The 15,088-nt window shown below is 40.5% G+C and overlaps 1 protein-coding gene across 1 annotated transcript in view; it reads left to right on the top strand.

Annotated features, from left to right (window-relative positions):
• Positions 1–1,498: 1,498 nt before the first annotated feature.
• FNDC3B (fibronectin type III domain containing 3B) overlaps positions 1,499–15,088 on the top strand; it is a gene marked incomplete at both ends in the record, with an annotated part of 281,051 nt that continues 267,461 nt past the window's right edge. Inside the window, one exon of the mRNA XM_079704135.1 lies at positions 1,499–1,609. Within this exon, the coding sequence (XP_079560261.1) occupies positions 1,499–1,609 (111 nt within the window). The remainder of the gene's footprint in view (positions 1,610–15,088) is intronic.

Below are 15,088 nucleotides of genomic sequence, written 5' to 3'. Positions count from 1 at the left end.
TTGAGTTTTGTACTTTTATTTGCTTAGGAACTGAGTAATTGCCTCATAAAACAGCATGATGGTACTGTTAACACTGCATTATAAGACCTGTTATTATAGAATGTGCTTCCCTAGTTGGGACAAGACTTTGTTGTTTGGTGCTTAAAATAATTAGTTTCTCCAAATGGGGTTATAATGAATAGTGTAAAATTTTACCGATTAAAAATAAAGTTTATAATCTCTTGGGTGGCTTTTATGCATCATTTGATACTCCCAGGGAAGGAGTATCTTTTGGGTGGGATTTGGGGGAGGGAGATATATTTAACATTCAGAATGGAGGTTTTAAGAATGAGAAGAAATATTTTATTTGTCACACCTGAGACAAATTAGAGATAATCATTAAAGGATTTGCCCCACTGTTTTGCCTGATTTGGATATTGAGTATTAAAGGATTCATTTACCAAATCCTCTTGAATTTGAAATTTTGGGGGACTTTGTTATGAATGAGAAAAAATTAAAAATGAACCACATGGCAGTTTCTTTCTGAACTGACTTAAAATAGTGTGCGTCTGTGTTTGTTTATTCTTCTTTGTCCATGCTGTTAAACGTTTTGTGACAAAAATTTTAGACATGATTGAAGGATACGTAAATACTTCTTAAGGAACATTATAATTCTGAATAGGAATTCATTGTTTTCCTGCTGTTATATTGAAAAGCTAGATGTTGGTGGCAAGTACCATTATGGAATGAAAGTGGGCTTGGCGTTGTTTTGAATACCTGGATGAAAATCGTTTATTCTGTGGAAACAATGGAATGTGCCATTATGCCTTCCTTACTCCGTACAAGGTGCCATGGGTACTGTCAGGTGCAGGAAAACTCAAGACATTCAGAAGTGATAAAGCTGTAAATATGCAACAGGTTAAATCCAATTCAAGGAGGTGATGGGAGAGAAATAATTAGAACATGATTAATTACCAATTTAATGGCAAGGTCAGAAATCGCAACAACTGCAGTGTAGGCAGTTAACCTTTGCTTATTTGCTTTGTTAACTGCTTTTTTTTTTTTTGAGGAAAACTTTCCTTATAGTTCATTCTCTTTGGCCTTATTTTCTGTAATTACCTTAAAGATAATGATATGATCAGTGTTCGTTTGACACTTTTAGCCTCTCAAATTGTTATCTCATTTTCTTCTGAGGAAGATCCCTGGGGTTAGGGGGCTTACTATTATTCATAAGTTTTTAAAATTTATAGCTAAATAATGAAACTGAGGAACTAGAGGTTGTGTTCACTTGGCTGCTTAGAGACTCAGGTTTGTGGTCTCCTAATTCAGGCTATTTCCTGGGTTTTGCTTCACCCCTTTTAATACAATACTGTGATTAGAAGAATTTGAGTTTCGTCTGACCTCATGACGGTGCACTTAAATTACTGACTTGTTACAGGTGAATTTTTTTGGTCTTGAGTCCTTTTCAAAAAAATGGTGATTTTCTTGCAGGAAGCCAGTTGAGGGAAATTCTCCATGAATGTATGTCACAATGATGATGACCGACCAGATCCCTCTGGAACTGCCACCATTGCTGAACGGAGAGGTAGCCATGATGCCTCACTTGGTGAATGGAGATGCAGCTCAGCAGGTAGGTGCACTAAGAAGGAAATTTAAGTCAACTTGTCTAAGTAGGAAACATTAACCCAGAAATTGTTTTTATTTTTTTAAGCTTTTTTTTTGATGTGGACCATTTTTAAAGTCTTTATTGAATTTGTTACAATACTGCTTCTGTTTTCTGTTTTGTTTTTTTGGCTAAAAGGCATGTGGGGGTCATAGCTCCCCAACCGGGGATTGAACCCACGCCCCCTGCCTTGGAAGGCGAAGTCTTAACCACAGGACCGCCAGGGAAGTCCGCTAACCCAGAAATTGTTTTATTTTGAGATTCAAGATCTGTGATTTTTTTTTTTTTTTTTTTTTTTTTTTTTGCATTACGTGGGCTTCTCACTGCTGTGGCCTCTCCCGTTGCGGAGCACAGGCTCTGGACATGCAGGCCCAGCAGCCATGGCTCACGGGCCTAGCCGCTCTGCGGCATGTGGGATCTTCCCAGACCGGGGCACGAACCCGTGTCCCCTGCATCGGCAGGCGGACTCTCAACCACTGCGCCACCAGGGAAGCCCCAAGATCTGTGATTTTGAACCTTTGTAGTTCTCTAGAGGTCAAGTGTTTTTGTTGTAGAATTACTATATGATTTAAAATATCAGAAGTTGTAGTTTTTGAGAACAGCAAACTTTACCTAATCCAGTTGGTATTCTTGAAGCATCAAAAACAAATGTCTGATTTTTGAAATGAATCATTTTGAAAATATGTACAAGTCTTTGGAATAAAATACTGTTTGCTCAGGTCATATATTGTGCTTGACTGGTTTGCCTGATTGGTCAGAGCAGGATGGCCCAAGCAGGATGCCCAGAGGGTGGATCAGGTTTTTATCTCACACAGGGGGTGAATGACCCCGACAAGAGGCACAGGTCTGTGTGAACCCACCCTGGTTCCTGGAGCAGTCCTTCCAAATGTAGAGCCTGCTGCCCAGAAAATGATGGTACTTGTTTTCTGTAAAAACTCCTTTGCCACTAGTTACTTAACATTACAGAGTTGAAAAGTTATTCCTGAGCTCATTCCTGTAGCACTTGGGAAAAAATTTAAATGGTAAGTAAAACTTTAAAAATTATTAGAGACAAGTATTGTCTCTGATAACATTATTTAAATTTTTAATTGACTACTAAAACTGGGTTCCCTCAGTCTTGTACTAAATAAATGCCATTTTTTATACTTGTGTAGTAGCTCTTTAGAAGCACAAAAGTAGAAGACTTCGTTTTATCAAAAGTAGAATTGGGAACAATTGCTTGAAAAATATTTATGCAAAATACATTAATAATTCAGAGAAGTTAATTGGCCATTTATTTGATGTCAGTATTTTGCTCTTCCCCACCCCCCATCTGTCATAGTACATTAGCACTCTTTATCCATCATGGTACATTAATACTTTGTATATACCTCTGTTGGATATTGCTTTGCTGCTTAATAGTTTATATATATTACTTTCTCCTGCATTAGACTGTGAACCTCTTAAGAACAAAGAATATCTAATAGGTGCTCAATAAATGTCAGTTGAATAAATTTCCTCCCTTCTTGCCACTGATGCAAGTATCTCTCTTCCTGACTCCTGATTCTCTCTCTTGGCTCATTTCCACCCATCTATTGTAGTATCTTTTATCTTAAACGCACAAATAGCTATACCCCTCGTCCACCCAACAGAAACAAGCTCCCTCCCTTGACTCCACATTCTCCCAGTTACCATCTTGTATCTCTGCTCCCCTTTACAGCAGTGCTTCTCTAAATAGAGCCTCTGCTTCCTTGCCTCTATTACTCTTCATCTCCAGAGTCTCCACTTGTTTCTTGTCATCTTTCTATTCCAATCTGTCAGCAAGTCCTGTTGGCCATATCTCAGGAACATTGCTGAAACCATACTTTGCCATGTCCACTTCATTTCCATGACCACTCCTGGACTGTAAGCCAACACCTCTCACCAGGGTAGGACAGTTCTTCTCACTGGTCTCGCTGCTTTTACTTTTGCTCTACCAGAAAGCATTTGCCACACAGCAGTCTGCTAAAAACATAAACGTACCATGTCACTGCCCTGCTCAGAGCTGTCCTGTCCGCCTGAGATAAAATCTGAGCGCAGTACCATGGCCGGTCCACCTTCTGCGGTTAGAGCTTGCCTCTCTCCATCATCCTCCCACTGCCCTGCTCCGGCCACTCACGGGAAGGTCTCAAAGTGCCATGAATAGTTTCAAGATGCGGTGTTTGGTCTCCTTTATTTTCACTAATTAAAACAATAAAAAAAAGGGCAAGTTGGGACTTCCCTGGCGGTCCAGTGGTTAAGACTCGGCGCTTCCACTGCAGGGGGTACGGGTTCGATCACTGGTTGGGGAACTAAGATCCCACATGCCTCATGGTGAAGCCAAAAAAAAAAAAAAAAAAAAAGCAGGGACAAGGTATTCAAATATGACTAAACTTGGAAAACAATGCAGGTCTCTCAGATGTTGTCACCTGGTTCCACTTTGCATATGTACCTGGGAGACCTGAGACCACCCATCCATGTAGCTGTGCACCATTTTTGTGTTTTGATTTCTCCCTCATTTCTATAATTCATTTTGCATAGAGTAGCCTTTTGTAGTTTTATAAGCCAGCATACAGAGCCCTTAGAATTTTCCAGTTTTTTCTTCAGAAGTAAACTCCTTTGCTCCCAGAAATGACCAGTGACTGAAAAGACTGGATTTCCTCAGAAGGCCTTGTGGTATTTCCTACTCTGTATATCTACCTCAGCTCTTAAGTAGAAGCTGCTTAATAATTTTGGTTAATAAAATCACATTTTGATTTCACCTGAGAAGGTTTCTATAAATCCAAGAAATGGGAAGATTTGTTAATTAATCTGTTTGATAAACAATCACAAACATTGAGCTTTCTCAGACTAGGGTACACTTACTCTAAACAAATCTGATCGGAAGGAAATGTTTCAGTCTTTCTAATTCGCAAATATGTTTGATTGTGCTGGAAGCATTGACATTTAGGCATTTAGGTTATGTGGGCCAAGCTGTTGACTGGCATTAACCCTAAATTTCCCTTAATGGGGCACAGTTGTTAACTGGGCAGAGTGCGTTTGAAATATTCCTCTCAGCAGGAACGGCCCAAGATTTATCATGCCTTGATGTTGTCACTGTGGCTCAGCTGAGGCAGTGGCCTATGTGCCTGACACTTCTTTTTGCCTCTTTCTGCCCCCAGAGTCCCCATTCTGTGTCTCCCTCATTCACTCAAGCCATCACTTTTTCCTTTGGGTCCTAACATTTAGTTTTGGCAGAGTTAAGTGTGGTAGAGTCCTCAGGGCCTGTGTGTGGAACCTGGGCTAAGGCCAGAGAGGAGGTAGGGGAGGGGGAGGGATAGGGGGGTCACCAAAAAGAACAAGGACCAGGAGTGAGGATCCAAGAGTCAGGAACTGCAAGAGTTTTGAGTGCTTGTCCGGGCGCCTGCTGTTGTTTGCTGCTTGCTCTTAGAGCACGTGTGGTGTGATGCTCAGGTGAGTTTGTGTGAAAGGATCAGGAGGCTTTGACTATGCTGTCCCTTGAGGCAATACTTTTTCTTTTTAACAAGGACCATTTGGAGGCACAGGGGTGACTTCAATGATGGACATTGCAGGCACTGTCCCGGCAGACCCCTGGAGTGACGTTTTAAGGGAGAGGCACTTGAGCCACTTCCCAAATTACACCGTTGAAGAGAGGGGCCCTCTGGCTATAGGCTCTGCCTCTACATTTCTGTTAGGAGCGTGTAGGTGAAGCTTACCTTGTATGTGTTTACAACTCTTAATACATTGCAGCTGTGCTGAGGACATTCTAATTATTTCTATATATGTAAAAGAACCACCACAGTTAGGAGAAAGCTCTTCAGTCCCCACAGCCTTCGTCCTCCTGATTTCTGTCCTGTTGGTTTCTGGATTTAATTAGGACGGGTTCTTGGCAAGATTCTCTGCTCTGTTCTGGCTCTCTAAATAAGAAACACTGTTAATTTTCATTATCCGAAGTCATGTTAAGTTTGAAACCTTGTTTTGTCATTTTATGTAGGTAGCAGGAAAAGGATCATTCTTTTCTTAAAATGAAAAGCTGTCCTCATTATGAATGTATGAAGATTTAAAGTATATTATCAACTAAGAAATGAACAAGAATAACAATAACAAATACACAAGGTGGATAGAAGGAACTTACTTAACAGCATTATTGAGATATAATTCACATGCCATGTAATTCACTTATTTAAAGTATACAATTTGACGAAATTGATTATTTTCACAGAATTGTGCAACCAAGACTACCATTAATCTTAGAACATTTTTATCACCTTGCAAAGAAACCCTTTAGCAGTCACTCTCCATTCCCTTCTCTCCCCTATTCCTAGGCAACCACTCATCTACTTTCTGTCTCTGTAGATAATTTGCCCATTATGGACATTCATATAAATGAAATCATACAATATGTGGTCCTTTATGTCTGCCTTCTCTCACTTAGCATAATGTTTTTAAGGTTCGTCCATGTTGTAGCATGTATCAGTATAGGCATACCTCGGAGATATTGTGGGTTCAGTTCCAAGCCACCGCAGTAAAGTGAATATTGCAATACAGTGAGTCACGTGAATTTTTTGATTTCTCAGGGCATGTAAAAGTTCTGTTTACACTATACTGTAGTCTCTTAAGTGTGCAATAGCGTGTCTAAAAAATTGTACATACCTTAATTTAAAAATATTTGATTGCTAAAAAATGCTAACCATCTGAGCCTACAGTGAGTCGTAATCTTTTTGTAATAGTAACATCAAAGATTACTGATTGCAGATCACCATAACAAGTATAATAATAGTGAAAAAGTTTGAAATTTTGCAAGAACTACCAACATGTGACACAGAGATAGGAAGTGAGCAAATACTATTGGAAAAATGGCACTGATAGACTTACTCCACACAGAGTTGCCATGTTAAACCAATTTGTAAAACACAATTATCTGCAAAGCACAATAAAGCAAAAAAGCTCAATAAAATGAGGTCTGCTTGTACTTCATACCTTTTTTATTGCCAAATAATATTCTAGTTTATGAATAATACTACATTTTATTTATCCATTCATCAGTTGATGGACATTTGGATTATTTCTACTCTTTTTGGCTATTATGAACAACGCTACTATGAATGTTTGTGTACAAATTTTTGTGTTGATGTGTGTTTTCATTTCTCTCATATATACTTAGGAGTGAAATTGAACAGCTTTATTCTTAACTCTTGTTTTCTAAATAAAATACTTCTGCTTCTCTCACTATAATTTCTTCTACCTTTAAATAGATCAACGTAGCTAAATAAAGTTTGCTTCCCTTAATATGCCTAACCACATACTATTCTTGAGTTATAAAAGTCATGTTTCCACCTGAGCTTTTGTGTGTGGCTGTATAAATTACAGTGAATGCCCTTCAGTAATCAAAATATTGGCATTTCGTACATTACATTTCAGAACCTAATGTTCTGAAACATTTTAGAACCTAATGGTGTATTAATTTAACTATCTTTGTTAAGTACTTTTAGCACATCTTAGAGATTTTAAGAAGTAGCAGCTAGTTTTGAGCATGAAAGAGTAAGCATCAGCCCAATTTCCAACTTGTTCTATTGGTTTAATATTTCAATAATCTCTGAAGAGGAATTAGAGCAGCCACCAGTTAAAGAAACTATTAGGTTAAGAGCAGAGTGTTCACCTAGAATTTACTGATTTGCTAATTTAATCTGTGACACTTATAACCTACACGACGGTGGTATGCCACTTTATATTCTTAGTGACACTTCTCACATATGTATTCATTAGGTCAGTGGGGTGGGGAGAGAGTTAGGCGCCTCTGTTCTGACTAGCGTTTAGCACACAGAGAGCACCTAGCAAATGTTTTGCCATTTTTTATTTCTTATGTCTTACTTTTCTTTTTTCTTTTTTTTTTTTTTTTGCGGTACGTGGGCCTCTCACTGATGTGGCCTCTCCCGTTGCGGAGCACAGGCTCCGGATGCACAGGCCCAGCGGCCATGGCTCACGGGCCCAGCCGCTCCGCGGCATGTGGGATCTTCCCGGACCGGGGCACGAACCCGTATCCCCTGCGTCTGCAGGCGGACTCTCAACCACTGTGCCACCAGGGAAGCCCCTCTTTTTTCTTTTAAGCTTCCTGAATATTAATTGCTAATGAATATTCTTAATGCCTCTTCTTCAGGTAGTAGATCTCCTTAAATGCAAACAGAAAACTGTTTCCGGGATAGCCTGGAAGGCAGGAGGTTAAAGTTACCTCAGTTGTGTCCAGTTGCCTTAACTTTAGCCTGTTTCGGTTGATCAGCATTTAGCACGTCATTTTATTGGGAGTGAGGTTCTTTTCCCCCTTTTGTTTTTTCTTTCTGAAAGCCTTTGTTTCCCTAGACAGAATACACAGCCAGAGTTTTCCTGGATCATTCTTTTGAGTACACATTTCCAGACAGCACATTAAACACATTAAAACTTTCCACGTTCAGATGGTGCTCGTCATCAGCACGTCTTTTACAGCAAATGTACTTCTCCTGCTAATCCAGTGACCTTTTCTGTTCTGGTTGATATCTTCTTAATAACTTTTCCCCTGACGGCTCCCTTCTTGCATTCAGTAGTTCAGATCCTCTCACCACACAGGTTTGCTCTTCAAGCATACTGATGGCCACTGTGTCAGGGGGACCCAGAAAGAGGTTAACAGTCAGTATAGTGTAGAAAAATGAATAAACGGCTCTTAAGAGCCTTGCCCAGGAAAAAGAAGGATATTCAAATGAGAATGGGACTGGCTGTTAAAATATTATTGCTGAATAATATTAGATAACATCTCCTTTTATGATAGAATCCTATTTAGAAGCTGGGGCTTGAGCTAGAAAGTAGGAAAAGTTAGGCTGGTCAAATGTTGGGTTTGGGAAACCAAGTATGGGGAAGCTCAGTTTTGGTCAGACTCTTCAACATCACAATATATGAGAAATGTGTAACTTGTGCAAATATCTAAAGAAAATTATTATTGCAAACTGCTGTACACGTTCTCTCTACTACTCAAACTTATAAGGCCTGTTGTGTCAAGATTGTCAGCTCTCTTCTTTGAGATTGGGGTGGAAAGAAGGAGTGAGAGGATAAGATTTATGACTGAATTAAGGAGTGACTGAATAATAGATTTGTTCATTTTAATAAGCACTTGTCATACGTCTTCTGTGCAGGACTGTATTAGGTGTTGGTGACACAGACCTGAATAAGACACTGTTTTTGCCCTAAAGGAATGAGCAGTGTAGTTAGGGAGCAAAATGTGGTTTACCCAAAAAAAAGAAAGAAAGAAAGAAAGAAAGAAAAAAAGGCTGTATTTACACATGTGTAGAACCACAGGAGAAGTGCTTGGATTGCAGAGTGTATCAGTGCCTTGGGAGCGCAGAGGAGGGGTGGATCAGTGAATGGGATAGGCGGGCAGGAAAACAGACCAGGCAGGGAAAGGTGTCTGTGGGGAGGCTGAGCCTGAACTGAGACCTTGCTGGAAGTTATTCAAGCTTTGCATATCATGTAATCAGTTTCTGTTTTATGAAATGTAAATACTGTGTAGGGATAGTATAGTCAATGAGGAGCTAATATTAGTGGCACCCCAAGCAGACCATATCTAAATCTCTTTTCTGGAAACTTTTTTTTCTCTTCAGTATTCTTTCTAGAGAATCTGTCTGTCCTGTGATGCATCCAGCCTGGTGACCCACCCGTGGCCTCTTTTTTTATAAATTTATTTATTTTTATTTTTGGCTGCGTTGGCAGGCTCTAGGGGCGCGGGCTCAGTAGTTGTGGCTCGCGGCCCCTAGAGCACAGGCTCGGTAGTTGTGGCGCACGGGCTTAGTTGCTCCGCGGCATGTGGGATCCTCCCAGACCAGGGCTCGAACCTGTGTCTCCTGCGTTGGCAGGCAGATTCTTAACCACTGCGCCACCAGGGAAGCCCCACCCGTGGCCTCTTGATGTCTATTCCTCACAATTACTGATTCTGCAGAAGTGATCCTGAGTACCCCTTCACCAAAGCTGCTTTCCAGCAGCACAGGCAGCCAGCCCCGTTTCTGAGGGCTTCCTTTTAACTGTAAAAAAGTGAAGTGAGTTTATCCAGGTTTGTGGTTTGATTTTACAATCCTCTCTGCCTTAGGTTTGCCAATTCTCCTCCCTACAAAGGCTTCCGAAAAGGCATAGCCTATGCATAATCTCTGTCTCATAAAGGAAAATGTTGATGCCATGCAGAGGGTGGTGTTATATTTGGCACTCACAATAATTATGACACATGACATATAATTATGACAGCTCTCAGCTGTCTGGGTTGAGAGACACTTCAGAATTTAATTAGCCAAAGGCAATAATAATAAGATACAAGATGCAGTCAGTATCCTTCAAATGGGAGCTGCCTCCAAAAAGGAGAGGATTAAGGAAAAACACAGGCGTGGCAAGGTTGCACTGCAAATAACAGCAATTTAAAACGCTATGGTGGTTTTCACATTATGATTGTTTTCAACTTATTGCAATGTTTGACTGTCTGGTTGCACTCTAAACTCCAGGGGAGCAGGGGCTATGTGTCTCTTGTTCACGCTGTGCCTGGTGTCTGAGGGTAGCATTCAGGAGGTCCTTCAGAGTGGATAAAGGATAAATGAAATGAACAAATCTAAGTCATCTAAACCAGGGCCTGAAAACTGGCTACCTATTGCATTTGTCATATAGGCATTAAAAAAAAAAAACTTTATAGTTAACAAAAAATAATTAGGTGCCAACCTTTAAAAATGGGAAGATTGACACAAAATTCTGGATCTTTCTGTTTATGTTGAAAACCCAGAAAATCTGATAACTGGGCTGGCAGCAGTTGACTGGCACAAAGTAGCAGCTGCCTGCTTTGGATGGGGAGTGTCGTCCTCAGGCCCCACCCTGTCCACTTCACTCAGTTTCCAGACCTGCCTGGGCTCTGTGGTCATCTGAACTTGCAACCTGGGAATTGTTAACTTTTTTTACCTTTGAAATTTCTTCTCGTGCTTACACATACTGGGTTTTAAATATAGCAAAAATATTTAAGATTTTTCAGGCACATTCATTGTGTATCATACTGATGAAGTGATTTTAAGTCTCTTACTTTTCTACTTATGACTTGTAAAATGAACTAGTGTGGGCTATGGTTAGTATAGCTTTGTAGAAGGGTTTCAATTATGTCTTACAACTTCGGACACAGGTATTGGTTGTTCTGGCCTCTGCTTTTCAGTGAACAGTATTTGAATCTCCAATCAGTGCCACACTGAGCACTCCTCAAAGAGTAAGAAGGGCAGAAGAAAAGACCAGGCGCCTTGGTTTTACTGTTTATACACTAGTTAGGGGACATTAAACAGAGATGCAAGGTATCAGCATTCCAGGGGATAGAGATGCAAATACTGTGTTTACAATCTTTTTTTACAGTCTCCAAGAATTGAGTTTTCGTTTACTTATTGAAACAGAATTATTTTATTCTATTTCAGTAAAATTTCCCTGGTACCTAGATGAGACATTTTTATTTAAGTCATTTCTATATTGACTTTCTCTTTGAATAAGACTAAATTTGATAGTAGATTTCCAATCTCGAATTAATTTTTTTTTGGAAAATGTATATTTGTCATCTTGAATGTGATATGATAGCCATTGATGTGTCTTATAATGCAGTAAACATAACATATATGCACACACACACACAGGAAGAAAAGATGGGACTATTCTCCATCCAGAATGTGTTAAGACATATGTTTTGCTTATACATAATTGTTTCATGTTGGCAGACTCTATTTTTTTTTCCAAATGATTGACTTAAAAATATGACTATATAGCAGTTAGATAGGTTACATCCCAAACAGGATAGTAGTGAGCAAGCTGCATAAAATTAGTAACATTAATCTCTAAGTTCCAAATGCAGATGCAAAAAATAAACAGCCTGATGAGGAGCCCACTGCTGAAGCGGCCTAGTAATTTTCCAGCCAGCTCTGCTGTTACACTAAATTGAAGCTGAACTGTGGTGGACCTCCAGAAGAAACAGTTCAGTGCCACTTTAGTGTTCATGCCTACATTGGTATTGCTTCTCAGCCCTGGGCCTTTTTTTTTAGCAGGTGACCATCAGATAGATCATTGCTGAGAGGAAATCTGTTTTATGTGCAGCATGTGTTTAGTACAACCATTAACTAGAATAATTTGACCTGGATCCATTCTTTATTGCCCATTCCCTGCCCCTTGCGGTATAGTAGATGTGCATTTGGATAAAATGGACAGTCTGCATTTAGAAAATTACTTTGCCAAGTGTTTCTGCTTTGCAAATAACTAGGCAACTAGTTAAGTGGAGATAGCAGAAAGTTGGGGGTACTTGGACTAGTTTTGGGGGGCAGGTTGACTAGAGAATATTTGTATCAGCAAAGGGTTCCATTCCTATTACCGTTGACCCTTGAACAACATGGATTTGACTGCACAGGTCCACTTACACACTTACTTATATTTTTCAGTAGTAAGTATTATAGAACTATACCATCCACCATTGGTTGAGTCCACAGATGTGCAACTGAGGATACCAAGGACCTGCTAATGCAGAGGGCCGACTATAAGTTACAGACGGATTTTTGACTGTGTGGAGGGTCGGTGCCCCTTAGCCCTGCATTTTTCAAGGGTCCTTTGTGTTTTTTTTTTGTTTTTTTTTTTTTTTTGCGGTACGCGGGCCTCTCACTGTTGTGGCCTCTCCCATTGCGGAGCACAGGCTCCGGACGCGCAGGCTCAGCGGCATGGCTCACGGGCCTAGCTGTTCCGCGGCATGTGGGATCTTCCCGGACCGGGGCACGAACCCGTGTCCCCTGTATTGGCAGGCGGACTCTCAACCACTGCGCCACCAGGGAAGCCCCTCCTTTGTGTTTTTAAAAAGTGGAAATCAATTCTTCTGAGCTAAACCTTAGCTGTGTAGAGAAATGGACTTGTGTTTTTATCTAGCTGTGTTTCATGACTTCTAATTTTTAGAAGGAGTCGTTAAAATATTCTTGTGTTTTTTCTAAGTAGTTAGAAAAATTCCACACTGAGACATGTTACTTGAATAGAAGTTTCTTTGGTCTTTACGTATATTGGAATATTGAGTTGTCCTTCTAGTTCATGAGGGAAACTGTGACACATTGAAGCATGTGCTTTAGTTATTGATGTTGTTTGGTAGCTAAATTGTCCAAAGTTTTGCAGCTCATTTATCTTTTCTGACTTGTTTTGCATTGGCAGCATGCATCTATTTATAACTCATCTTAATTCTCACCACCTTGGCAAAAGTCTATATAAAAAGCATCCTTATAGAATGGCTGTTTCTTTATAATTTATTTGGTGACTTCAGTCATGACTGAAAATAAGTGTAATTTAAATACATATATATATTATATGAATTACAGAGGAATGGCATCTGTATTTTTCTTATAAGATTTGCATTGAGAAATCAGACCTTAGGCTTATATATACCCTGTCTGTGAATAATATCTGTTTTAAAGACCCAGGGAATCAATTGAGCATGGAGCTGGGTGATAGAGCACCTAATCCTTTAATAGATGGGTGTTCACATCCCGTTTACTTCTCAGACTTTCTCTTTTCTTGTTTTCTTATTTTTCAAGTGGTTACTCCAGGTAAGGCCCTGAGCATCTTCCCACTTCTTATTGACTGCCTCTCCACACCATGCTGCTTCAAGTTGCCTTGGAACTTTAAAGAGGCTCCATTAGAGAGACTTGAAGATAGACATCACAACTGGTATATGCTTTTTCTTTGGAGGGAGGCAGTGGCTCATTTTCTAACAGTTATTCTAAAATCACGGGGGAAGTGTAGGCTAAAATGTTTTGTAATATTCCAGAGATTCTAGTGTTGTAAGAATGTAAACGATGTATTAAAGGTCAGATTTTTGGACATTGAAAGAATGCCAAGTGTCTAACCTAATTTTTGGCATTTGCCTCAAACTTAAATGTTACTTTTGGACTTCCTTGGTGGCACAGTGGTTAAGAATCCGCCTGCCAACGCAGGGGAGACACGGGTTTGATCCCTGTCCTGGGAAGTTCCCACATGCCGCGGAGCAACTGGGCCCGTGCACTGCAACTACTGAGCCTGCGCTCTAGAGCCCGCGAGCCACAACTACTGAAACCTGCGTGCCTAGAGCCCGTGCTCTACAACGAAGAGTAGCCCCCACTCGCCACAACTAGAGAAGGCCTGCGCGCAGCAATGAAGACCCAACACAACCAAAATTTTTAAAAAGTTACTTTTTAAGCTTGCTGATCACCAGAAGGCTTTTAGTCTCAATTTTATGCCCAACTTTTAGTTGAGTGGTTATTTGTTAAATTATTGGAAAGAATGGCTTTTTTCTCTCTCTCTCTCTCTCTCTCTTTTTGGCTGCACCTCACGGCTTGCAGATCTTAGTTCCTTGACCAGGGACTGAACCTAGGCTACGGCGCCGAGTCCCAACCACTGGACTGCCAGGGAAGTCCCTAAGAATGGCTTTTATTTGATATTTTCATTTCTTTATTCCCTGTGTGGTGGAAGGAATGAATAGTAACTATTTGAGGGCTTACGATGTGCTAAGAATGGTACTAAGCACTTCTATACATCATTTCTTCCTGTGAACATACACCTTGTAAGGTAGTGATCATTTTTACAGACAGAACCACAGGTGAGAAAGGTTAAATACTTTACAGCTGGCAATAACAGGACTGGGATTTGAATCCACTTATGTCCTACCTTCCAGGAAGGATGGAGTTGCTTGGATTAGGCATATATCCATTGTTTTGTTCAGGTAAACAGTCAGGAGAGACATGGGACTGGGTTTTGCACAGTAGTAAATTGTAAAGTTTACAAAGAAGAGTATTCCTGCTGTTACCGTATATGATCTTCATATCAACTCTGGAAGATGGCAGCGATTCTGGCTCTGCAGCTTCTCAGAATTGTGGACCAAGCTGTAGTGACCGCGTCTGAAGCCTCGAGGCACTGGCTGAGTTTGGAGGAGAGGTTGGCTTTCAGGCCCAGGCCATCAGAGTAGCTCCCTTTCTTTCCCTAGGGAATGGTTCTTTCCCTGAGGTTAGCCGTAGGGGAGCAGTTCCCTTTGGGGCCAGCAGCTGCTGAGAGATGGTGGTGACTAGAGAAGGGCATCAGGGGTTCCTCGTCCTTGGGAGTCTGGGGGTAAGGAGAGAGCCTTTTGTCTGCCTTGTTTTCCTCCCAAACCCCAGCTTTCATTTCCATTCAAAATTTATATCACCCCAGAGGCAGTTTTTGTGTTTTAAGAAATCTTAACTGTAAGACTTGAACCTATTAGATTTTTTTTTCCTTTCTGAATTTATAATTATTTCTCTTAAGTAATGCCAAAAAAAAAATTCTAAGTTTATCCGTCGAAGAGAAATAATTCCATGAGCGTTTCCGAAGTGTCTCACCTCTGCTCATTCCTGTTCTCAGGGGGAATACAAAATTAGGTGTCATGCAGTACTTGTGCCATGAGGCCACACC

The sequence above is a fragment of the Hyperoodon ampullatus genome (assembly GCF_949752795.1).
Source record: "Hyperoodon ampullatus genome assembly, chromosome: 5".
Lineage (NCBI taxonomy): Eukaryota > Metazoa > Chordata > Mammalia > Artiodactyla > Ziphiidae > Hyperoodon > Hyperoodon ampullatus.
The sequence above is the reverse complement of the archived record's forward strand: the minus strand, read 5'-3'. Positions and strand labels throughout refer to the sequence as shown.